Source organism: Ziziphus jujuba, chromosome 7 (genome assembly GCF_031755915.1).
Source record: "Ziziphus jujuba cultivar Dongzao chromosome 7, ASM3175591v1".
NCBI lineage: Eukaryota > Viridiplantae > Streptophyta > Magnoliopsida > Rosales > Rhamnaceae > Ziziphus > Ziziphus jujuba.
Window position 1 is genome coordinate 21428724 of NC_083385.1, and position 24562 is coordinate 21453285.

At 30.5% G+C, this 24562-nt stretch overlaps 4 protein-coding genes and 1 non-coding gene across 6 annotated transcripts; 4 read left to right on the forward strand and 1 right to left on the reverse strand.

Moving 5' to 3' along the window:
- The first annotated feature begins 209 nt into the window (after positions 1–209).
- Positions 210–4354, forward strand: LOC107425498 (G-type lectin S-receptor-like serine/threonine-protein kinase At1g67520). Its single transcript, XM_060818898.1, has 8 exons — positions 210–531; positions 1323–2498; positions 2590–2709; positions 2824–3056; positions 3157–3367; positions 3460–3697; positions 3807–3957; positions 4043–4354. The coding sequence occupies exons 1-8, from the start codon at positions 210–212 to the stop codon at positions 4352–4354; spliced, it is 2763 nt and encodes a 920-aa protein (XP_060674881.1).
- Positions 4355–5241: 887 nt separating this feature from the next.
- On the forward strand, positions 5242–5679 carry LOC132799087 (egg cell-secreted protein 1.3-like). The gene has a single exon (XM_016035503.3). It carries the CDS (start codon positions 5242–5244, stop codon positions 5677–5679), a length of 438 nt encoding a protein of 145 aa, XP_015890989.3.
- A 6740-nt stretch (positions 5680–12419) lies between these two features.
- On the forward strand, positions 12420–13472 carry LOC125423905 (egg cell-secreted protein 1.4). Its single transcript, XM_048479744.2, has one exon. The coding sequence runs from the start codon at positions 12762–12764 to the stop codon at positions 13215–13217; it is 456 nt and encodes a 151-aa protein (XP_048335701.2). The 5' UTR covers positions 12420–12761; the 3' UTR covers positions 13218–13472.
- Positions 13473–13514: 42 nt separating this feature from the next.
- On the forward strand, positions 13515–13588 carry TRNAI-AAU (transfer RNA isoleucine (anticodon AAU)). The gene has a single exon. It is a non-coding gene; the product is annotated as a tRNA-Ile (tRNA).
- Positions 13589–14167: 579 nt separating this feature from the next.
- Positions 14168–18387, reverse strand: LOC107425510 (citrate-binding protein). Of its 2 annotated transcripts, none has more exons than XM_016035518.4 (2): positions 18019–18384; positions 14168–14704 (listed from the first exon to the last, which is right to left on the reverse strand). In XM_016035518.4, exons 1-2 carry the CDS (start codon positions 18295–18297, stop codon positions 14300–14302), a joined length of 684 nt encoding a protein of 227 aa, XP_015891004.3. In that variant the 5' UTR covers positions 18298–18384; the 3' UTR covers positions 14168–14299. The 2 variants fall into 2 exon arrangements, with proteins under 2 accessions (XP_015891004.3, XP_060675147.1); XM_060819164.1 differs by lacking the exon at positions 14168–14704 and adding an exon at positions 16950–17135 and having other exon boundaries at positions 18019–18387.
- Between the last annotated feature and the right edge of the window lie 6175 nt (positions 18388–24562).

A 24562-nucleotide genomic window follows, 5' to 3' on the forward strand; every position in this document is an offset into this window, starting at 1 on the left:
CTGAGAGCTACTATACCTTTTATGTTACTGGCGATTATAAAATCTCGTGGATTCAGCTGGAATCAAATGGATGAGTTACCTTGTCTCTGGAGTTGGATGGAGAATGGGCATACTGGTGGCCAACTATTTGTGATGTAAGCGAAAACAACAAGGCTTGCATAAGCCAGAAGCCAAATAAATGCAGCAGCAGAGATGAATTCCTGGAAAGAATGGAAAGAGCTATGGATGAGTGGGTACTCCACCGAAATCATAGTCTGGGTCTAAATGACTGCGAAGAGATGTGTAAAAACAATCGTTCATGTAAAGCCTACGCGTCAGCAGAATCTGATGGAACAGGGTGTAAATTTTCGTATGGTCAAGTACTGGGTGAGACCCACAAACATGTTGCAGAGTCAGAGTCTATTTTCATTCGTAACAGCACTTTAAGTGAGAAAAACGGCGCCACCACCACCCAGAAACCAAGAGACAGTGGAACCGATACAACAAGAAGCCCCCTCGCAGTACCAAAAACCAAGAATTGTATGCAACAAGGTATAGAGCAACATCAATCCTACTCTATATTTTTGGAATGTCATATTTACATATTGATTTGAGAAGCTGCAGTAACAACTTTAGCTTGTTAGATTTTGACCATTACTTGATGTCATTTTGTCCAGGAAGCAATTTACACAAGAAACAAATGTTGGTAAGCATCATTGTTCCTTCGGTTTCCATGGCAGTTTTTGCTTTACTTTGCTCATTTTGCTGTTTCCTATGGAAGGAGTACTCTTGTTTTAGGCCTCAAATTCAACTGATTTATTTTATTCAATTAAACCTTGATATAGGGAAGGAGAGAAAGCCAATAAAAACAGAGAGAAAAAATTCAGACGCGTTGGAAAATAAAGTGAATGGAAAAGAAGAGAAAACAATAATTTTTGACTTTCCTAAACAGCCACACACGTGAATCACAATGAAAGACTCCACCGTCCACCCATATTTAAAAATACACTATAAATTTTTTAATGAAAATATGTTACGTTAAAGTATTATGAACAATTAAAGTTCCTTATAAAAAATAATGCAACTAAAAAAGATTCTCCGTATGGAAACCTGAATTTTCTTTCAAGAATGTTGGCGCTGGGAAAATTGCTAGGAATCTAAGAAACCAAATATAAACAAACCCCATCTTGATCAAACTTTCAAAGTTTATTTGGCATGCATATGTATGCAAAATATGAGACCTAGAATGAAGACCACTATGAGCATGAGAAGAAGAAGCTATTTGGTTGTCCATTCCCTGGTTTTCTTTTGGTTGATTCACATCCAACTTTGTCTTGCTGCAGATATTCTAACTCCAGGCAATATGATGAACGATTCAGATTTCTTGGAGTCACCGAACAAGATGTTCAAGTTAAAGTTCTTTAATCTCGATCATTCGAGTAAGTGGTACTTGGGGGTTGAATTCGTGGAGTTCAAAAAGATATTTTGGGTGGCCAACAGAGAAAATCCTTTGAGCCATCCCGTCCCTGACTACTTGTTTTTGAAAATTAACAAAGATGGAGACTTGGTAATTTGTAATCAATATGGCATTTCCAACACTATAAACTTTGATAGCCCTGCAACGGGTTCGACTACACATGCCAAACTTCTGGACTCAGGAAATTTCGTTTTGAAAGCGGGGGAGAGGATTGTGTGGCAGAGTTTTGATTATCCAACTGATGTACTTTTACCAGGTATGAAACTGGGATTGTTCAACTTTAATAATGTTGGCAAGCCACAAAAGCATTTACTCACTTCTTGGTTAAGCTTGGAAGTTCCGGCTTCTGGTGTATTCACTCTTGGAATTGATCCAAGAGATACACATCAACTTTCAATTTGGCAAAGAGGAAAACTATATTGGCAAAGTGGCGAATGGAGTGGTCATCAATTTAGTTACTTCCCTGGTATGGGTGAGGCTCTTCAATTCAACTTCAACTATACCTCAGATGGGACTGTGAGCTACTATACCTTTGATGTTACCGGCGATTATAAAATCTTGTGGATTCAGCTGGACTCATGTGGAAAAATTACCATGTTTCAGGGGTTGGATGGAGGATGGTCATACTGGTGGCCAACAATTTGTGATGTAAGAGAAAACAACAAGGCTTGCATAAGCCAGAAGCCAGATAAATGCAGTAGCAGAGATGAATTCCTGGAAACAAAAGGACAATATATGGAAAAGTGGGAATACCACAGAAATCACAGTATGGGTCTAAATGATTGCGCAGAGATGTGTAAAAACAATTGTTCATGTAAAGCCTACGCGTCAGCAGAATCTGATGGAACGGGGTGTAAATTCTCATATGGTCAAGTACTCGGCGAGATCATTAAACATGTTGCAGATGCAGAGCCTATTTTCATTCGTAACAGCACTTTAAGTGAGAAAAGCAGCACCAGCACCACGACAACAAGAGACAATGACACGGATACAACAAGAAGCCCCTCCGAAGTAATAGAAACCAACAATGGTATAAAAGATGGTATAGAGCAACAACAATTCTATTTTGTAAATTTTTGTTACCATTATAACATGTTAGAAATTGATCATTTAAGTATTGTCAATTTGTTCAGGATGCAATGCACACAAGAAACAAATGTTGGTGAGCATTATCGTTCCTCTGGTTTCCATGGCAGTTTTTGCTCTACTTTGCTCATTGTGCTGTTTCCTATGGAAGAAGTCTTGTTTTGGAGGTACACACACACACACACATATATACACATTATATTTTGGCCATATTTTTCAATACATAACTTAGTCCAGTTGAACAAAATTTCTAAAGAGATTTTTCCTCTTGTATCAAGCAGTAAGCAAACGAGGAAGCCGCCATGAGGATGCAAGCGTGAGAACAGAAGTATTGATACACGAATTGGGGATTAGTATGGCAGCTATTAAACACACCGGCACAGATAAGCTGAAGTTAAATGGAAAGCTAGATCATGAATTGCCTTTATTCAGTTTTTCTAGCATAGAAACTTCCACAGGATACTTCTCAAATGCAAACAAATTGGGGCAGGGTGGTTTTGGGCCTGTCTATAAGGTAAAATTCAAATTCCAAATAATAATGAACAGAGAGTTCATCTTTTTGGATAATATATAACATCTGAAAATGAATAAATTGGGTTTAAATTTATTTTCAGGGTACATTGAGTGATGGCCAAGAGATTGCAGTGAAAAGACTTTCTAAGAGATCTGGACAAGGAGTACAAGAATTCGAAAACGAAATGATGCTAATCTCGAATCTGCAGCATAAGAATCTTGTTAGAGTATTGGGATGTTGCATCAAAGGAGAAGAAAAGATAATAGTCTATGAATATTTGCCAAACAAAAGCTTGGATTCGTTTATTTTCGGTTTGTGTACTAGCTAATTGATCACCTTTTAATTTACAGAATTTGCGTTGTAGCTTCTGCCTTTTGTTCTTAATACATATGTTTTGCAACAGACACAACAAAACGAGTTTTACTTGACTGGGAAAAACGATTACGCATCATTGAAGGGATTGCTCAAGGGCTTTTGTACCTCCATAAATATTCTAGACTAAGAATCATTCACAGAGATTTGAAGAACAGCAACATATTATTAGACAGCAATATGAACCCAATAATCTCGGATTTTGGGACAGCAAAAATCTTCGGGGACAATGAATCTGGAGCAAACACAAATCGTATAGTTGGGACTTAGTAAGTGAATCTAAAGGTTATCATTTTCTTTTCCAAAAAAATTAAATATCATTAATGCAATATTCCACATTTTTTACTTACAAAGATTTGTTAAACAATATGAAAACAGTGGCTATATGTCTCCCGAGTATGCCATGACTGGTCTCTTCTCTGAAAAATCTGATGTTTTCAGCTTTGGAGTCATGGTACTAGAAATCCTAAGTGGTAAGAAAAACACTGGTTTCCATCAGCCAAATGAATTTTTAAACCTGCTAGAATTTGTAAGTATTTCATTCAGCTAGCTACAATAAGCTTCTTAACTTTATCTTGTTTAGGACTGAGCTTTGAGTAAAAACTTTCATGCAGGCATGGAGTTTATGGAAAGAAGGAAAATTTTTAGAGTTAATGGATCCAGTAGTTTCAGAAACATGTAAACAAGCGGGCGAATTTAGTCGGTGTGTCCAAGTTGCTCTATTGTGTGTGCAAGAAAATGCAGCAGACAGACCAATCATGTCAGAAGTAGTGTCAATGCTTGGAGGAGGTGATATGGTAACTCCCCCAGCTCCTAAACAACCAGCTTTTTTGAAGGTTGCAAAAATAGATGACAATAATTTGCTCAAGATTCCAGGAACATGCTCTGTTAATCATTTATCAATTTCAATTGTACAAGCTAGATAGAATTCTTAGATCATTAGACAACTTTTGAGACAAAAGCATGGTGTGGAAAAGATTACAATTTGGTTTAATTTCTTTGTTCTGATGAACATAGTATACGTTATGTTCCAAAAGCTCATAAACTCCCTGCATAGATATTTTCTTTGCTAGTGAGTGCATATGAAAGATTTGTCCCTTCCCCCTTGATAGAGATTTTTGATATTCAAAGATTTTGTATTGATTTCCATCTAATTTATGTACTTGAAATTCAAATTTATTTTCTAAAAAGTCTTCTTATTGTTCAGTGTATATAAAATTTTAGTGGAGATGAAAAAATCTCTCAATACGGTGGCTGATCATAGATATAAGAAAGGTAGTCTAAATAAAGCCAGGATGCCCTTCCTAATTTTTTAGATAATGATCCCAAATTCAAATCACCATACTTTATTATTATTATTTAAAAAAAAAAAAGGGAATGCGATATAAATTATTAAATATATTTTTCAATAAAATTGTCTATATATATATATATATTTATGTATATATACGAATATATTATTTATTCTTCATAGGCACCATATATAATCTACATAGGCTTATTATTGTATTACACACTAATTTGTGCATTAATTAGTGCTGTCTTTTGGGAAGCTAGCATTCAAATTAACAGTTTTATACGTTTAGGAAGTCCTTAATTAGTTTTATAGTTATTGAAGTAACCGTTAAGAAGACCGATCATCCTTCTCTAAAAGCACTCTTATTAATTTCTTTATAGTAATTAAAATCACATAAATAATCATTCCTCTCTTCTCGAACTTAACCTTGTTTATAAATTACCTCCTCCCCTAGCATTTTTTCTTCATCAATAATATTATTTTCTCACAAACCAAATAACAAACACATTATTCCAAATGGCTCCAAAATACATGTTTCTCTTTGTGTCAACCCTGACATTACTGGCAGTGACTGCCAACGCCTCGAGGAACATTGCCCCCATGAATCCGGGATACAGTCTGGCTGCGAGCAGCAAAACTGGTGAAGGAAGCGAGGATTGCTGGAGTGCTCTATTTGATCTTAAATCATGTTCAAACGAGATTGTTCTGTTCTTGCTGAATGGACAAACTGACATCGGTCCTGACTGTTGCCGAGCCATCGATATGATCACGCATAACTGCTGGCCCGCCATGCTCACTTATATCGGATACAGCGCCGAGGAAGGCAACATTCTACGGGGATACTGCGACGCAGCCGTGGCCCTCGCTCCGTCTCTGCCTCCTGCTGCTTCTATAACACTCTCTGGGACCAAAGAATATGCCCTATCTCCTGGTTTAGATAACATCATGGACTAGTACAATATTTCTTATCAAATTTAGTTATCAACTAAATGTTTGTTTCCCTTTCGTTTGGAAATTGAAGATTAGATGTTTTTAAGATTTATGGTGGATGGATGTTTTGGAGTGCTAAGAAATAGTGATCATAAAGACCTGGTATTTTGTGTTTGGTTTTGCATGATATATAATGTCAAGGTTTACGCAATAATATTGCTTTTATGTCTTTCCAATTTTTGCTTAATGGTCCATTTGCTAATTTGCACTGTCATTTTCAACTACTAAGCTACTTATGAAAATATATTTCTTTCTTAATGAGAAACAAGTTACTTAATATTTATAAAAATTAAAGTTATTTCTAATTTAGCGCCTTGCGATTAATCTGGTCGTAATAATTAATCTTAAAGTTAGAAGATATTATATTAAACTAATTGAGGAAAGGGATGTAACAACTAGGCTCACATAAAATTTCAGTTAAGCAAACCTCGACCGTACGATTAATGGAAGTGTGTGAATACATACATATATATATATATATATATATATATATAACACCCAGTGGGAGGGACGCATAATGAAGTTATCCATCTTCATGTTTTAAATTGAATGTATCATGTCCAAGGAAGATTATATTTTCAGGTCTCCTCAGAACAAACTAGTAATAAGTCTAATGTTTCCTCGTGCATAAGAGAATTTGCGTATTTATGAGACATATCACGAATTAACCTCTAAAAAAATGTTTATTTTACCGAATATATGTTTTAGTATTTCTGCTTCTTTTTATTTTTTTATTTTTTTTATGACCATCATTTGGGGGTAGGTCATCATTGAACATGGTCAGTATGCATAAGTTAGATATTAATTCTTATGAGGCCGCAATATTAACAATGGAAAGTACTTTAAAGGAGATATCACAATCAACTCCTTTAATTATTATTCGAAATAATTGCATTTTAGTATTTTTTAAAATTATCTAATTCTATTTTAGGGTTTTAAAATTAATTTTGTCACATTGATTCCTTTGTTTTTAAATTTTTTATAAATTGGTTCAATTCAGTTAAAATTTATAGAAACTATCAAATAAAGGTTATGTGCAGTGCAAGTTATTCCCAAATATGATTTTTTAATTTATTTTTTAGATTTTTCCATTTAAATTTTTTTTAAAAAAATTATCAGAATCCAAAAAAGAAAAAAAAAACTAGATGTACAAAAAAATGTGAGAGTTTAAAAAATACCACGTGGTAAAAAAATTTTGAGGGCACGATAAAAAATGAAAGTTGTTTTAAATAAATTCTGAGATCATAAAATTATACTAGGTGGTTAAAAAAATAGTGCGTGCCTAAACAAATACTAGATGCTCAAAAAATTCTTAAAGCCTAAAAAATGTTAGATGTTAAAAAAATTTGAGAACCAAAAAAAAAAAAAAAAGGAGATGGTAACAAAATTATTAGAGTACAATAAAATAGTAGATGGTAAAAAAAAATTTTAGGAGCCCTAAAAAAAAAAAACAGATATTTAAAAAAATTTGGGAGTCCAAAAAAATACTAAATAATAAAAAAATTCTAAGAGCAAGTACCAGATGTTCAAAAAAAATTCAGAAAGCTTGATAAAAAAAACTATATGTTCAAACAATTTTAAGAACATAAAAAATATACTAGATGGTTAAAAAATTCAAGTGTCCCAAAAAAATACTAGCTACTAACAAAATTTTTTAAAGCCAAAAAATACCAGATGTTCAAAAAAAATTAGATGAAAAAAATTGAGAGTTGGAAATACCATATCGTAAAAAAAAAAAAAAAAAACAATTGAGAGCATAAAAGATATATCATATGGTTAAAAAATTTTTGAGTGCCAAAAAATTAATAGATGGTCAAAAAAAAAGAAAAATTCCTAGAGCTCAACAAAAATACCAAATATTTTTTGGGCTCTCGAAATGTTTTTTTAAACATGTGACATTTTTTTAATATTGTAATTTTTTTTAACTATCTTGTATTTTTCTAAACTCTCAATTTTTTTTTTGAATATATGATATTTTTTTTGAACCTTTGGAATTATTTTTTACTATATAATGTTTTTGGGCACTCGGAATTTTTTTAAACTATCTGGTGTTTTTTGGACTTTTTGAATTTTTTTTAATATCTTATATTTTTTTCAAGCTCTAAATGTTTTTTACGATATGATATACTTTTTTGGGCTCACTCGGAATTTTTTTAATCATTTGGTAATTTTTTTGGAGCTCTCAATTTTTTTTGAATATCTGATATGTTTTGGGGTTCTCTAATTTTTTTATTTAATATCTTATATTTTTTGGGATCTTTTAGAATTTTTTTTTTAAATCTAGTATTTTTTTTGAACTCTTAGAATTTTAACTATCTGTTTTTTTCCAAGTTTTCAAATTTTTTTTTGAACTCTGGACTTTTGTTTTTTAGTATTTTTTTGAACTCCTGGCTCTTAGAATTTAGTATTTTTTTGGGCTCTCGATTTTTTTTTAAAAATTTTTTGAATAGGAAAATCTAGAAAATAAATTAAAAAAATCAGATTTCAGAGTCATATGAACTGCATATGACCCTTATTTGACGATTTTAGTCAATTTTAACCAAATTGGATTAATTTGTAAGAATTTTAAAAAGAGAAATATCAATTTGACAAAATTGATTTTAAAGCCCCTAAAACAAAATTAGGTGACTTTAAAGGGTACAAAGAACAATTATCCCTTATTATTATTACTTATTTTTTAATAGGGTACTTATCAAGAGATTTGAACTCTGGTTTATTATTTAAGAACCAGGTCAATAACAATTCCGTCCAATTAATATATGAAAAAAAAAATATGTTTATCCTTTTTTTTAAAAAAAAAAATTATGATATATTATTTCATTTTTTTTTTATAAATTTTTTTATGATACATTAGAAGCTAGTTAATTAATTAATTGTTATTAATTTAAAGAGTAAGTGATATAAAAATCTAAATAATAATTAAGATTTCCTATATTAAGATTAAATACCTATGATATAGTCGTCATGGCTGACTTGTTGGTAGTTTTTTACCATTATTATTATTATTTTTCATCCAGGATTCGTTTTTTCCCCCTTCAATTCTTTGCTGGCATTATTGTCACGGCCATAAAATTTTCTTCCAGAGGATTTGATGCCAACTTTTTGTAAACTTCTCAGTTTGCCTTTAGGTGAGACGATTGTTCTCCGGACCAACTTTCATCGGAACCGAATTCAGACCAAGAAAACCCATTTCAATATGCTATAATACTAAAGGAAACTGCTTTGATTCCTAGCTCAGTTGTCCATCCAAAAAAGGAGCAAAATTGTAGATAATCTAATCAAGATTGGGATTTAAGGATTCGAGAAACAGAGACAGCGGCTCTTAGTGATAATTGTAATTTAGGGAACTTAGCTTTTGGTATATCTATGGTGGCTCTTTGTGTGCTTAAGTTTTCCAGGCTAATTATAAAATGGCAAGTTGGAAATTTTTCAAAAAAACTGGCATTAAATTCTGTACAAGGAAACTTTACGGCCGTTACAATAACACGAGTCCAATTCTTTATTTGAGATTTAAAAATGCATTAATGAACTACTAAAACCTACTTATATAGGGAAAATGAACCAATAGAAATTCTTATAGGGCATAAATAAGTTTTAGAAATTGATTAAAAAAAAAAAAGAACACTTAATTATATACGTATATATTGTTCATGGTGTATATACATATATATATATATATATATAATATATATAAAGTCTGTCTATGGTACAGACGTCCATACATTTTTATTATCTGGATCTCAGTATTAATAACGATTTTTGAAAAAATCATCGTCAATACTATTATATAGAGATGAGTAATGACTACGGGATTTTTTTTTTTTTAATCGCCATCAATACTAAAATTTGCATCATAAAATTATATATATATATATATATATATATATATATATATATATATATATAGAGATAGAGGATCAGTTCTAAGATTTGGAGTGCATACCCTGTGCTAAGTTATTATGCATTATGCTTGAGTTTCTTATATATTCATGAGCTATTATGTGAATGACAAAATATGTATAGGACACCATTAATTGGAAATTTTCAAAATATCAAATTTTCTTTTCATTTATATATCAAATTAAGGGGGGAAAACACTCATATCAATCTAATATTTATAATTTTCTTTTCTCTTTCTATTACCAAATTTTGTGCCCTAAACAAAAAAAAAAAAAAAAAGGAAAAAAAAAGAAGCAAAAATTCTCAAATAATGTTGATTTAAATTAACAAAAAACTATATATATATATATACATATATATAAAGATATATAACTAATTAATAATTCCCTTAAAAAAGCTAATTCATAATTATTAAGTTTTGATATCCTCAAGTTATTCATTGGAGCTTTCTAAGGTAAAACTGGATGTGGGATAAGACAAGTAACATTGGATCATAAATTATGTCACATGGCTATAAACATATAATATTAAACAATAAAATGAGTAACATTTCAAAATATAGAATATTACTACTTTGTGAAATAATGTTATCATTTTATGAACTATTTTACACAATTTATGATCCAATGTTATGGGTTTTATCATATGAACTATGTTACACAATTTATGATCCAATGTTATGGGTTTTATCATATGAACTATGTTACACAATTTATGATCCAATGTTATGGGTTTTATCATACATTCAGTTTTATTGTAGAAAATTTCAGATTCTTGACACCAATTTAATTTTCAATGTGATGTATAATTGGTGTAATATAGTATCTAGCACACCAATATTTTGTACAATGTTTGGTATATTCTTATACTCTTCTAACTATTCATCTATTTCTAAATTTTGTGCCCTTAACAGAAAAAACAAAAAAAAAAAAAGAAGCAAAAATTCTCAAAATATGTTGATTTAAATTAACAAAAAACTATATATATAAAACATATATAACTAATTAATAATTCCCTTAAAAAAACTAATTCATAATTATTAAGTTTTGATATCCTCAAGTTATACGTTGGAGCTTTCTAAGGTAAAACTGGATGTCGGACAAGACAAGTAACATTGGATCATAAATTATGTTACATGGCTAGAAACATGTAATATTAACAATAAAATGAGTAACATTTCAAAATTTATAATATTACTACTTTGTGAAATAATGTTATCATTTTTATGAACTATTTTGCACAATTTATGATCCAATGTTATGGGTCTTATCATACATTCAGTTTTATTGTAGAAAATTTCAGATTCTTGACACCAATTTAATTTTCAATGTGATGTATAATTGGTGTGATATAGTATTTATCACACCAATTTTTTGTACAATGTTTGGTATATTCTTATACTCTTCTAACGATTCCTCTATTTCTCTTTTTATATTTTTCTTCAAACTTAATAACTAGGTTTTTAAATTTTTTATGGTATTTTTTAAAAGGTACAGAAAAAAAAAATATTGATTCCATATCGCTTATTAAAATGGTTAGGGCTAGTTTTGAGATTTGGAGTACCCTATGCAAAATTTTAAGATACATTACAAAATACTTTTTTATTGATGAGCAATTATTTGAATGACTAAGCATGTATGGGACACCATTGGTTGGAAAATTTCAAAATATTAATTATTTTCCAAATTAATATATCCAATTAATAAAAAACCCAATCATGTCAATATAAGATATATATATATATATATATATATATATATATATATATATATATATATATATATATTGTGTTGTTCTATACCTAAATTTTATGCCCTTAAAAAAAAAAATTCTAGAACAAAAATTCTTTAAATTAACACACAAAATGTATAATAACATATATAACGAACTAATAATTCCCTAAAAAAATTAATTAACAATTATTAGGTGTTGATATCCATAAGTTATTTATGACACCAATTTTGGTGTGATATATAATTGGTGTGATATACATACACATTAATTGAATGTGATGTATAATGTGGTATGAACTATGACACTAAACTATTTGTCACACTGATTTTCAATGTCATGTGTAACTGGTGTCATATACGTATATTTGCAAGTTATTTCCAATTTTGGAATTGTATAATTATATATTGCTATAACTATGTGGCCCTGTAGAGTCCCACCAAGAGCACGGTTAGCCCATATATATACATATATATATAATTATATATATGTATAGATATATTAATTTTTGCTATTCAACATGTACATACTAATAACATTGTAAAATCCATTTACGTTCATTTACTTATAATCCTATTTAAAAAAATTCATGGTTTACATATATAAATTCCGTAGTATATATGACCCTACATTACATGTAATAAACATTCGTGTGTTTAATAACGTTAGCATGTGTGCATTTAATAGCAAAAATATATTAATATATTATTCGGTTGATTTAATAAAACGAAAATCACAAATGCAAAAGCAACTGCAGAATTAGACAGTTCAACTTTTGATAGAATTAATGCTTATTACTACATATATATACACACTGTATACAAACCTTTTTTACATTTATTAAATAGTGTAGAAATAAAACTTATAAAAGTATATAATTTATGGTGCTATAGACTAAAATGAACAACTTTTTAGCAAAAAATAAAAACTTTAAATTAATTAAATTAATATACAAGCAATATATATTTAGGTCAAAAACATTGGGCTAAATATTAAATAACATATATTTTTTTCCTTTTTTTTTTTTTTTTTGTGGTTTAAAGTTGTTGTTTCTTTTGTTATGGGCTTAAAATTAGTCAATTATTAACATAGTTAATTTGATATTGAGTTGTTAATTCAACTGAAACTATTTACAATTTGCACAATTTAAATAAAATTTAACATCGAAAGAAAAAGGAAAAATTAAAAAAAGAAGAAGAAATTGCATTATATAACGGATAATTAATCAAATAGCAGACACCAGCTCGCAGTTAAGACCTCCTTATAAATCTCATGGCGTCCTCTCGTTCCACATTCTTTTCAGTTGGAGTCCTTTAGACTTTTCCTTTGATTATTTCTCATGGAGATCCTCCTCCTTATATATAATCCATGTATTTTCCAAATTTCTATATGTCCATCCTCCAAGAAAATCTCTCATGGATGACTCTTATACCAATTGCAAATTAGTCCTCGCAGCTGTTCTAATATGCACCACCGTCCCCATGGCCATGACCATGACACCGCGGCCTCTTAGGCTCTCCTCCGCCACCACCCTCCTTGCCCGTCTACAGCTGGAGGGCGAGTCGTCGTCCTCCAGCTCCGGTTGCTGGGAGTCTCTGTACGAGCTCCAATCGTGCACCGGCGAAGTCATCATTTTCTTCGTCAATTGCGAAACGAGGCTTGGACGTGGCTGCTGCAGTGCTATACGCAAGATAGAGCTTGAGTGCTGGCCTCAGCTGCTGGGTGCGCTTGGCTTTACTACTCAAGAAACCAATATCCTCCGCAGATACTGCGATGATGCCGCTGACACCTCCGGTTCTGTTGTGCCGCCACCTCCGCCATCAACCGTGGCTCCTAACACGACGGAATATGGCCAGAATTCCCGGCCTTAAAAGATGGTACAGGCTATATGTATGCTGGCTTCTATATATATTGAAGTGTATTTGCACACGCATGCATGCCTTGTAAGGTTTCAACGTGGATAAAATAAATTAAGAAAAGAAAACAAGGGTTTATTTGAATGGATTACATCATGAATATATATATATATATATATTTGAAGAGCATTTTGTTTTTGAGTGTACGTTTTGCACTGAACGGCCTTGCTTCAAAGAATTGATGTACGGAATAGAGAAACGGATTACTTTGAAAGAGTTAAGGTTTAATATTATGGTCCAAAGTGACAAAATGGCCTATTAGCTCAGTTGGTTAGAGCGTCGTGCTAATAACGCGAAGGTCGCAGGTTCGAGACCTGCATGGGCCATATTTCCCTTTTCAGCTTTTTTTTTTTTTTTTTTTTTTTTTCATTTTTCTATTTCGAGTTTTTGGCTTTTTGTCATTTCCAGGTTTATTTTTGCCTCACAAACATAATACCTGGTCTAAAAATTGAATAAGATGGGAATAGTTGTTACTTAGCACCGATCAGTGTGGAATTAGATATTAAAGATCCCATTGAATGCACCAGTAACATTCTTACCACATGCAATATTTTGTCCTGTCTACCAATATATTTACTTTATCAGTTTTTTTTTTTTTTTGGTTCCCCACCTTCATATTTCTATTTTGCGATTTTGGCTTTTTGTCATTTCTAGGTTTAGTTTTGCCTCGCTAAGTTACATTAATACCTGGTCTAAAATTGAATAAGATGGGAGGAGTTGTTACTTAGCACCAATCAATCTAGAATTAGATATTAAAGATCCCATTGAATGCAACAGTAATATTCTTACCACATGCAATATCTTGTCCTGTCTTCCAATATTTGAATAAATTACACTAATCAGATAATTTTTAAAAAAAATTAATTTTATAGAACTAGAAGTTTATAATATATATAAATATATAAGATACGTAATACACCACCTAATCTTTATTTAAATATCCTTCCTGGAATTTCCCAACAAACAAAGTGATTACAAACAAACAAGTTAAAAAAAAAAAAAAACTGACGACCAAAAGAGATAACAAGCAGATAAGACTAGTATCCATTAGCATAACCTGGTTTTTTAAATACTTTGATTCCTTTCCAGCGGGATTCCATGTAGTAGGAACTATTATCCTGAGCGTAGACCCCACATTTGAAATAGTGGGAGGTCCCACCACGTCCTGGAGCCTGATAGGTCAGAATTCCATCGATGTAGACTTTAACGGTGGAGTTGTCCACATCATGGATGACATTGAACTTGAACCAACGGTCGTAGATGTGTGGAACCAAGACTGGAGACCTATAGTAAGTGAGGGTCCCGTTATAGGTCCTAAGCATGAGAGTTGTGGCGTGAGGAGGGCTTGAACCGAAAACTTGCATTACACATACTCCTGATGTCCCATATGGAATGTATCCATACCCTTCAAATTGCCATACTCCTGAAGAATAGTCAAATCCCTGCATTACATATATATATATATATATATATATATATATATATTATTCGCCAAAAAAAAAAAAATGGAAAAATGGAAAAGTGATTGTTGTTATTATGCTAAATTGTGAAATTTATTGTGAGTTGGATAGCTATTATAATTGTATGTGAGGTATTCAACTTATAAATGAAGATTATCTATCTTGTAATGCTCAAATTTATTATAGAGTTGAACAGTTCTTATTGCGCAATGTTTCAAAACGAAAATATTAAAACTAAATTGTAAAAAACTGCTTTGTCCCTTATTAGTGAAACATTATTTCCTAACGTTTAGATGGGCTATCTATTTGATTCTTGAAATTTACGATTGAATTGAGCAGCTTCTGTCGTGTCCTGTTACATAATGGTGAGATATTCCCTCATTAGGGTATTGGGATGTAATTTTTCTTGATAAATAAGGTATCAAAACCAGTTCAGTGTCCTATATATGTCACAAATATAAGAACTAGTGCATGAGCATTATTTTGGACATATGCATAAGCAAAGAAAAACCAAATTGTCCATCCAATCTGAAACTCCACTGTTCATCTCAGTTCAATAACAACAAAAAAAGACACTATTTAAAAAAAACGACACATGAAGTTCACTATATCCTAAACGAAACTGTCTTCTTGTGCAAAGTTTTTTTGATAACTTATAACGTGAAAAATAAGAAGAAAGAAAAAAAAAAAAAAAAAAAAAGAAGAGAGAAGGAGAGGGGGGTGGGGGGGACAGAGGAAACGATCTAGGTTAGAATTAGAAAAATGTTGTCGAGAATGTTTACTCTAATGAAAATCTCTGTTCGAGGCTTCGTGGGACTGTTTTTGGAGAGAGGATTATCAGTGGATTAAACCCATAGCTTATGGACTCCATGTACAAAGCTTCTATTGGCAAATCATATGGCTTCTGAATGTGAAAGTTTGATGTGTTTAATGGAAGCTGGACGAAACCAAGGGTTGGATCCACAGGCCACCCACTAGAACAAAAAATGAATGAAAGGAATGTAGCTAATTTTAGAGGTGCAATGTTTAAGAGGAAACCCATATCTCTTTTTTATGCGAGATTATTTAGAAATGCCTAGAAAAAGGTTGATACGTGAAATGGCAACGTAGAATGTGTAGATGGGATTTTAAAGTGGAAGAGGATGAACCATGAATTATATTTTTCCTCTTGGTCTCATGCATTAATTGATATTTAATACCCTATCTTTTGTAGCCACTAAAAAAAAAAAAAGAGGTGGTACCCTTTCTGTTGTACAATCAGAAAAAAAGAAAAAAAGGAAAAAAAAAATTGCCGCCTAAAATTGCATAATGAGAACTTCTAGATCCAAGCTACACATAAAAAATTTAACCCTAATCAAGATTTTAATTGGTTTTTATAGACTAATATAAAATTTAAAATTTAGATGGTATTTTAAACAAATTTTTGAAGACTCTATAAAAATTTCAATTATTTAATATAAATTTTAAATAATTTTTTAAAAAGTCTATAAAAATTTAAAAATATTTAATTAAGATTTTTTAAAATAATATAAAAGTCATATGGTAACTAAAATGTCAATTATTTTTATTGATTTTAAATCTTTAACTTTTAAATCGAAAATGAAAAGATTTGTTTAATAATTTCTCTGCCTATATCTATTTACCCCAAAATTTTTGAAGACTTATAAAATGAATATAACTAAATCATCCTAGAGTCATTTTGGCAGTCTTCTTAATTAAAAACAAAAAAACGTAAAATGACCTAATTGCACGGATCCCCCTAGGGACCTGCTCCTATGGGGTTGGTTGACTTGTTGGGTGGGATCGGAATGTTCTCTCTGTCCTATATATATATATATATATATTTATTTAAATTTATATATACATTTATAAATATATTTATATACATGTCTTTGCTAACTTGACTACAACTTAAACCTTATTTATATATATATATATATATATATATATATATAGGGTAATGCTATGATGTGCATTGTTTGCATATGGATCTACATCAAAACCGATATCTTATATATGTGTGTATATATTTATAGTCTGAATCATGTAGATTTTTAGTTTAGGATTTGATAAGGTTTAATGTACTATAATATATTACCGGATAAAATTTGTTACTTAACATATTGTGAGATGTTAGACCTAATTAAATATTGAATATAAAGATTTAAATTAAGACTGATTATATATATGTATATATATTTTATATTTTATACATGTACTTACTGGTAAAAATATATATTTATATTAGTAAACTAATATATATATATATATACATATTTTAAAAATATTGAATATTATTTATAAAAAGTGGAGAAGCAAATTCCCCTTTTCGCCCCGTTTCCCTTTAGCGAATCCCTACTATGCATCATTCCATTGCCATTTCTGTTCTCTTAGAGTACCCATTGGTTATTGCCTACTTTTCCATAATAAAAAAAATGAAAAGAATTATTGTAGATTATACAAAAAAAATCCAAAAAAAAAAAAAGGGGAAAAAGAAAAAAACCATAGAATATAGAAGTCATAAAGTTTCATTTCTATATTTTCTTACTAATATTTCTTTTTTAAAGCGATTCTTATGATATTTTTGTTTATTGACGTGAAATATAATTTTATTACATCAATGTCTATAGAAGCTTTCAATGTTTATAGAAGTTTATTAATCTCCATTAAAGTCTTTAAAAAAAAAAAAGTTGATGAGAGTTTTGTAACCTTTATAAAAGTCAATAGAAGTCTATAAATTCTCCAAAAATCAATCACTAAAGGTCTACAAAAGTCAATTAAAATCTGAATTAAATACACTTCTTTAAATACACCTTCTAAGTTTAACTTATTTGGTTATATACTTTAATTGTTACATACATTAATTTTTATATTTTTATTTTGAAACAAAAGAAAAAATTTGCCTTCAATAATAATAGTTCTGTGTTTTGAAAACCATAAAAATAAGTGTTTAATTAGTACATGATTAAACAACTTAGTTAATCAATTTTTTGGGAAAGCGAAGATGGTAATTTTTGGCTAGAAATTAGAAATTATGCAAGTGGGTTTCAAGCTTAATCATAACTAGAATGGTGTGTCTTACTCCTAATATATGCCTTTTTGCATTATTTATTTGAAAACTGTCTCAATCCAAATATAGTTGTGAGAAGTTCACCAACTCGGTCAACTCATTTGACTATAACTCTTTACATTGAACTTCTCAATCTTGTGCATGTGTAATGTAGAATTCTTCCAAATGAACTGTAAAAACTCAAAATTCATGGTTTACGTATAATAAATATAGAACTTTTACGCACCGCTATACGGATTTCGGTCCGTGGATTAGTATGGCTGGTAAGAGCATGAGGCTTATCAGTCGAGTAGACCCACAGCCTGTGAACACCATTGATGAAGCTGTAACGCTCATTTTCAGGCACATCGTAAGGCCTTTGAATGACAAAATTTGACTGATTTAGTGGCAGGGAAAGAAACCCTTTTATGAGATCGACTCGCCGGTGCCGCCAAGCACAAGTTTGAAGCCGAGCAAGGCTAAAGTACAAAAAAACCACTGCCAAAACCAAGTTCAGAGTGGTCATTTTTTATGGTGAAGATGACAAATGAGAGCAAATGGTCTGGCAATAATGGAGAGAAAGAAGTTAACAAAAAAAAAAAAAAAAAAAAAAGGAATCAATTAGAAAGCTGCCATTTTATTCTATGCTTGAAACATATGGCAGCAAACCCAGCTTCTATATATATATATATATATATATATATCTAGACAGGTGCTATCTTATGTAATAGTGATACCATGTCATTAAATTTAAGGACCTATAACCATCCACAGTATAAATTTAATGTCGTATAACCTTGTGCAACGATACTTTACGGTAAAATAAAGCATTAAGGGTCCAAAGTGTTACGTGCTTAATTGTGAATAGAACAAGATACAACATTATAAAATTGACAAATTAACAAATTATGGATGACAATACTAATTTATAAAATTTAACTTTAATTTTATTTTTTAATATTAAAAATCTAATACGGAAAAGTTAACATTTTAAGATAACCAATTAAATTGTTATATAGATCACAATAGATCTTTTTTAAAAAAAAAAATGAAAATTTTATATTTTTTCTTAATTTTTTACTCCACTTAATATTATAGCACATTGATATTTTTTTCTTTCTCTCAGTATAGATCCGATCATTTTGTAGGCTCATTTTTGTTTTCACAACTATAAACCTGTCAGACTTTAACCAGTAGAGTATATAAAAGTGTTTTTGGCACTGTTTCCCTGTAAACCTTCGGCGGATTTGCAATTTGCATCATACGTTTCATGTTTGGCACCTATGTTTCTTGAATTTGCAGTTTTTTGGCAGCTTAATAGTGCTAAACCTGCAACAAAAAAAATGCTCGGAGACATTACTGCTAAAATACTACAAATTAAAAGGGTATAGATGTTAAACATGAAATATATGGTGCAATTGCAAAATCTGCTGAAAATTGAGGAGGCAATGATGTTGACAATCCTACATAAAATGTACAATATGATACAACAAATTAAAAATTGCATTATAGTTTCTGGGGAAAAAAAGGATTGCATTACATATGAACCCAAATATATACTACATCACTGTGTAAGTAGACTGTATTAGCAATTATTTTAATTCCAGTGGTCATTACCATATAAAATGTTTACCGAAAGAATATTATTATGCGGTTTAATGTTTATATTTTTATTGATTACTCATCCTAAAGGCCAAAATCAATTTTCATGCATATTAAATTGTGTGATGGATGACTGCTAATCCAACAAAAAGAAAAGGTAAAACATTCAAGCTAAAAAAAAAAAAAAAAAAAGTAAAACAAACAAATTATGTGATCATCAATCCATACCCATCTCCAAGACCACAAAATAAAAAATAAATAAATAAAATGCCAAAAAAAGGACCATAGGAAAAAAAAAATACCATTAATCTCTGCTCTAAGCTAAACATGATACAATTGTTTTTTTGTATGCCTATTCAAAGTTGACTTAATTATGGCTAATGATTTTTTTTATTTTTATTTTTTATGTAGTAGTCATCCTCGAAGTATGGATTAGGTTATGTTAATACGCTTACAATATTTGATTGTATCCCATACAATGGGTGAGTTATGACCACTAGATCACAGGTACGAGAAGCAGTAGGACAAAAAAAAAAAAAAAAAAAAAAATATTCCACTTCAATGGCTTCATTAATCGTATCACTGATTTTCCTTTCGAAGATGTTATCACTGTTGTGGAATAGAAGGTCCACATTTACCCAAAAAAACAAAAAAAATAGTAGGTCCACCAAATACATATATATATAATCCCTTTTTGTGAATTTGCTTTTTAATATAGCATTTGGTCTAATATTGGTGCACTTATAGACACGTAAATGGTATCACCAGAGATTCGTAGAAAACGCATTTAGCAAATTTTGTATCGTTGTTAAAAGTTGTTGGCAATGATATTTTAAAGCAACATTTGGAAAAGAGCAAAAACAGTTTTCCACCACTAATTAATTAATCACAATATATGTCAACCTCTTGCTTAGGTATATAATTGGTGGTCCAGTTCAATATTCAAAGATAGATACTAGAATGCTATTTAAACCAGCAAACAACGGTCACGGGCTACTAATTTCAACAGATATTACCCAAGAACAAATTATGAGAAGAAACAAATTGCTAAAAGACAAGGAGAAATTTATCTATCCATGATCTAATTTCAGCAACAAGCTTTAGATGCACTGTTGTCCCATGATGTAATACCCTGTCTTCATTGGCGAAGTTGTCATTCTCTAACAATATTATCTCCAATTAGCAATTGTCAGTATGGAATCTTTTATTCAGAGTTTCCCAGGAGCCCAGCTCGATATTCAAAGATAGATACTAGATTGCTATTTAAACCAGCAAACAATGTTCAGTGGCTACTAATTTCGCTAGATATTACCAAGAACAAATTATGAGAACAAACAAATTGCTAAAAGACAAGGAGAAATTTATCTATGCATGATCTAATTTCAACAACAAGTTCTAGATGCAGCGTTGCCCCGGGATGTAATTCCTTGCCTTCATCACAGTCAGTATGGGGTTTTTTGTTGAGAGCTTCCCAAGGGAGGTCACCCATTTTAGGATTGCTCTCACCTGAGTTCTTTCAAATTGTGAAGCTAACCGCTCTGAAAATGCCTTGACATTATAAGAGGACTTGTCACTCTCCACTCATATTATTCTCAATTTAGCCACCACATTTGGTATGGAGTTTCTCATTTGAAGCTTCACAGAAGGGGTTATCCATCCTAAGGTTACTTTCACTTGAGCACACTTAATTTCGGGGTTTAAAATGATTGCTGTCTCCATCTTAGGATTGCTCTCACCTAAGTTCTTTCGAACCGTGAAACTAATCGCTCTAAAAACACCTCAGCATTATAAGAGGACTTTTCACTCTTACTCTTTACTAATATTGTTCTCAATTTACCCACCACACTTAGTATGATGTTTCTCGTTTAGAGTTTCATTGAAAGGGTCATCCATTCCAAGATTGCTTTCACCCGAACACTCTTAACTTTAGGGTTATATCACACCGTATGGGGGCAATGATCCGATCAGCCCATGAATAGTTTAGCCTCATAACTCTGCTGCCTACGAGTCTAGGGGGTCGGACGGCCATTATAGACAACCATCTCAAATCGTATTGATAGTAGTGTATCTGCGACAGTTGATATTATGCGATTGCATATTAGCATGTTATATGGTATTGTACGTACCTCTGCTACGAGTGTGCATATTTTATAATATATATAGAATTTAAAAATTTTATTTTACTTTATTTTATTTTTATCTTATTTATTCATAATTTTGATTTATATTATTACCCTTGTTTGTTATTATTGTTATTATTATTAAAATTATTAATTGTTATGAGATTATTATTATTATTGTTATTATTATTACTATTTATCATTGTTATTGTTATTAATATTATTATTGTTATTATTATTATTATTATTACTATTATTTATCATTGATATTATAATTAATTATTATCGTAGTTATTATTAATTATTATGATTATTACTATTATTATTATTGTTGTTGTTATTATTTTTATCATTATTATTATTTATCATTGGTATTATTGTTAATTATTATCGTAATCATTATTATTATTATTATTATTATTATTATTATTATTATTATTTGTCTTTATTAATTGTCTTTATTTTTTTTATAATTATTATTATCACTATCGCTAATTATTATTGTATTTATTATGATTGTCTTTATTGTTATTGTTATTAACATTTATTATTATTATTACTATTAGGGAAAATTTAATATACCTCCTTTGAGGTTTGCCACAATTTAGATCTAATCTTTTAGGTTTTGAATATTACATTCAGCACCCTTACAGATGAAGTACATCTATCGAACCATTTTCTCTCTCCTATGTGGCACCTTAAATGACAAAATCATCTTTTTCAACTTCTAAACATAAATCAATTTCATTCACATCCCTCATAAAATCAATTTTAAACAAAATAAGCTATTATTAGATATAAATTTTAAAATATTTCCAAAAAAGTGGACTAGAAAAATACGTATGATATGCTTATTCAGTTCAATAATTCTGTCTCATTCTCATATGCTTTTCTTCTTACTTCTTTAGAAGCTAAAATAGCTACACAAATTACAAAGTAAAAAACCACTCATATATATATATATATTTTTCTCTTTCTCAATTCTTCTTTTTTTTTATTTTATTATTTTCTCTCATCTTCTTTCTGTTTTTTTTTTTCTTTTTTGAATTTTCTTTCTTACCAATCAAATCTCTAATGGATCTATCCCCAGAGGAGCTTTAATTCTTAGGCGTCCCACATATCCTAAGGAATCAATCTCAATCCTTAAACAATCTCCAAAGACATTTTACCTTATCACCTTGATCCTAATTTTCTCTCTCTCATTTGCAATCTTAGCTCACTCACTCTTAACCCACCCATTTTTCGCTCAGCTCAACAACCCATCTGCTGACCCAAGCTAGAGCCACCATAGATAGACCATTCTGCTCATCTCTAAGTTTTGCTACCTCATCTTCCTCTTTGCTTTCTCTTTCCTCTCCACTGTTGCAGTGGTCTTCACTGTGGCCTCCCTCTACACCTCCAAGCCTATTTCCTTCTCATCCATTGTCTTTGTCATTCCCAAAGTCTTCAAGCGCCTTTTCATCACCTTCTTATGGATTTCCCTCTTGATGGTCATCCACAATTTCATCACCTTTTCGTCACCAAAAGTCTTGAAAATTTGTGGAAATCTATATCCATGTACTATTTTTATAGAAGTCTTGAAAATTTGTGAAAAGCTCTTGTAATAAGGCGGGAGAAATAAAGTGGTATGATATAGGAGAGTGTTTTTGTGTAGGAAATTTTTGGGGCATGCTCAACCCTTATGGTAGATGCCGTCGGATTTTCTATGGGACAGTCTTGTAGGGTTTCTTTTGGGATTAGGGCTTATTTAGGATTTAGGTTAGGAATCCTATATGGGTCTTGACAAAAGCATCACCCAAAGCAATATTTGGCGGTGCTTTTGTTTAAAAGAAGTGTCACTTGATTTGGTATTTAGCGACGCTTATAAGTTAAGCATCGCCTGATATGGTAATTAGCAAAGCTTTCATTGTTCAAAGCATCACCTGATATGGAAATTAGTGACGCTTTCATGGTTTAAAGCATCGCTTGATATACTATTTAGCAACACTTGTATTTTTTTAGCGTTTTTTGATATGGTATTTAATGACGTTGGGCTTATTCAAGCGTCACCTGATATAGATTTAGTGATATTTTTCTTTTTAAAAGTGTCACTTAATGTTGATTTTAGTGAGGTTTTTGAAATGAAAATGACTCCTGATTTCCTATTATACAACGATGTTTTTGTTTTAAAGCATCATCTTTGTTTTAGTTTTTTTTTTTTTTAAATTTAAATATTGTGTTTAGTTTTGTCAAATTAAAATTGTTTAATAGTTTCATGCAAGATAAATAATAGACAAAAAAAAATTCAAATAAATATTGCATAATAAAAAAATATTCTAATAAATTGAATATTATTTCAAATAATAATTTTACTATTTGATTATGTAGAAACAAAAGCAATTAAGCTACAATACTCATTGAGATTAAATGTTTGAGATCATGACTAATGTCCATTTAGCTTTAAATTGGTTGACATCATCGTGTGGTCAAGTAATTGATACGAACTTAAGACGACCTACACCGAAACCCGTATTATATTAGCCTAGATCTAATTATGTTCAAGTTCTAATGGTCACCTCAACCCCTAACCAACCTGTGATTAGAAACCTTGGTATAATGAAGACGCCACAATAGGTGATGGATATCCTATTGATAAGTCAAACTAAAACACTCATTCACTAATGGTGTTTTAGGTGTTCAAAAGAATAAAGAGAAATTCAATCTCACAAAAACAAATTCTGAATATTATTAATAGTGTATCCTTCCTAAAAAACAAGCCCTTTTATAGGCTAAAAGAAAAAAAAATAAAATCCTAAAAGCTAAAGGAAAAACCGGTCAATAGGATTAGGAAACGAAGCATGGCCGAATTTCTCTCTCCTTTCCTAAACTAATTTGGATTAATTAATTCTTTTATTTTGAATTAGGAATTAATTAACTTACAATGAAAATAATAAAATATTAACTTTCCTAAACTTATTTATACAGAAAATAAATAAATAAATAAAAACCAAAAAGTAAAGGTAATTTCCTAAAACAAAAAGTAAAAACCAAATTAAGAAACTAAAATACTATCTTTTTAACTAAGTTGAC

What these genes read in the sequence shown, in the direction of transcription:
- LOC107425498 (XM_060818898.1), top strand. Translation starts at nt 210, where the DNA reads ATGGAAAGAGCTATGGATGAGTGGGTACTCCACCGAAATCATAGTCTG. An exon ending in GAAGAAGTCTTGTTTTGGAG is followed by an intron (nt 2,710 to 2,823) that starts GTACACACACAC and finishes TGTATCAAGCAG; the next exon opens with TAAGCAAACGAGGAAGCCGC. An exon ending in GTTTTGGGCCTGTCTATAAG is followed by an intron (nt 3,057 to 3,156) that starts GTAAAATTCAAA and finishes ATTTATTTTCAG; the next exon opens with GGTACATTGAGTGATGGCCA.
- LOC107425510 (XM_016035518.4), bottom strand. Translation starts at nt 18,297, where the DNA reads ATGACCACTCTGAACTTGGTTTTGGCAGTGGTTTTTTTGTACTTTAGC. An exon ending in GGACCGAAATCCGTATAGCG is followed by an intron (nt 14,705 to 18,018) that starts GTGCGTAAAAGT and finishes TATGTAATGCAG; the next exon opens with GGATTTGACTATTCTTCAGG.
- LOC125423905 (XM_048479744.2), top strand. Translation starts at nt 12,762, where the DNA reads ATGGATGACTCTTATACCAATTGCAAATTAGTCCTCGCAGCTGTTCTA.
- LOC132799087 (XM_016035503.3), top strand. Translation starts at nt 5,242, where the DNA reads ATGGCTCCAAAATACATGTTTCTCTTTGTGTCAACCCTGACATTACTG.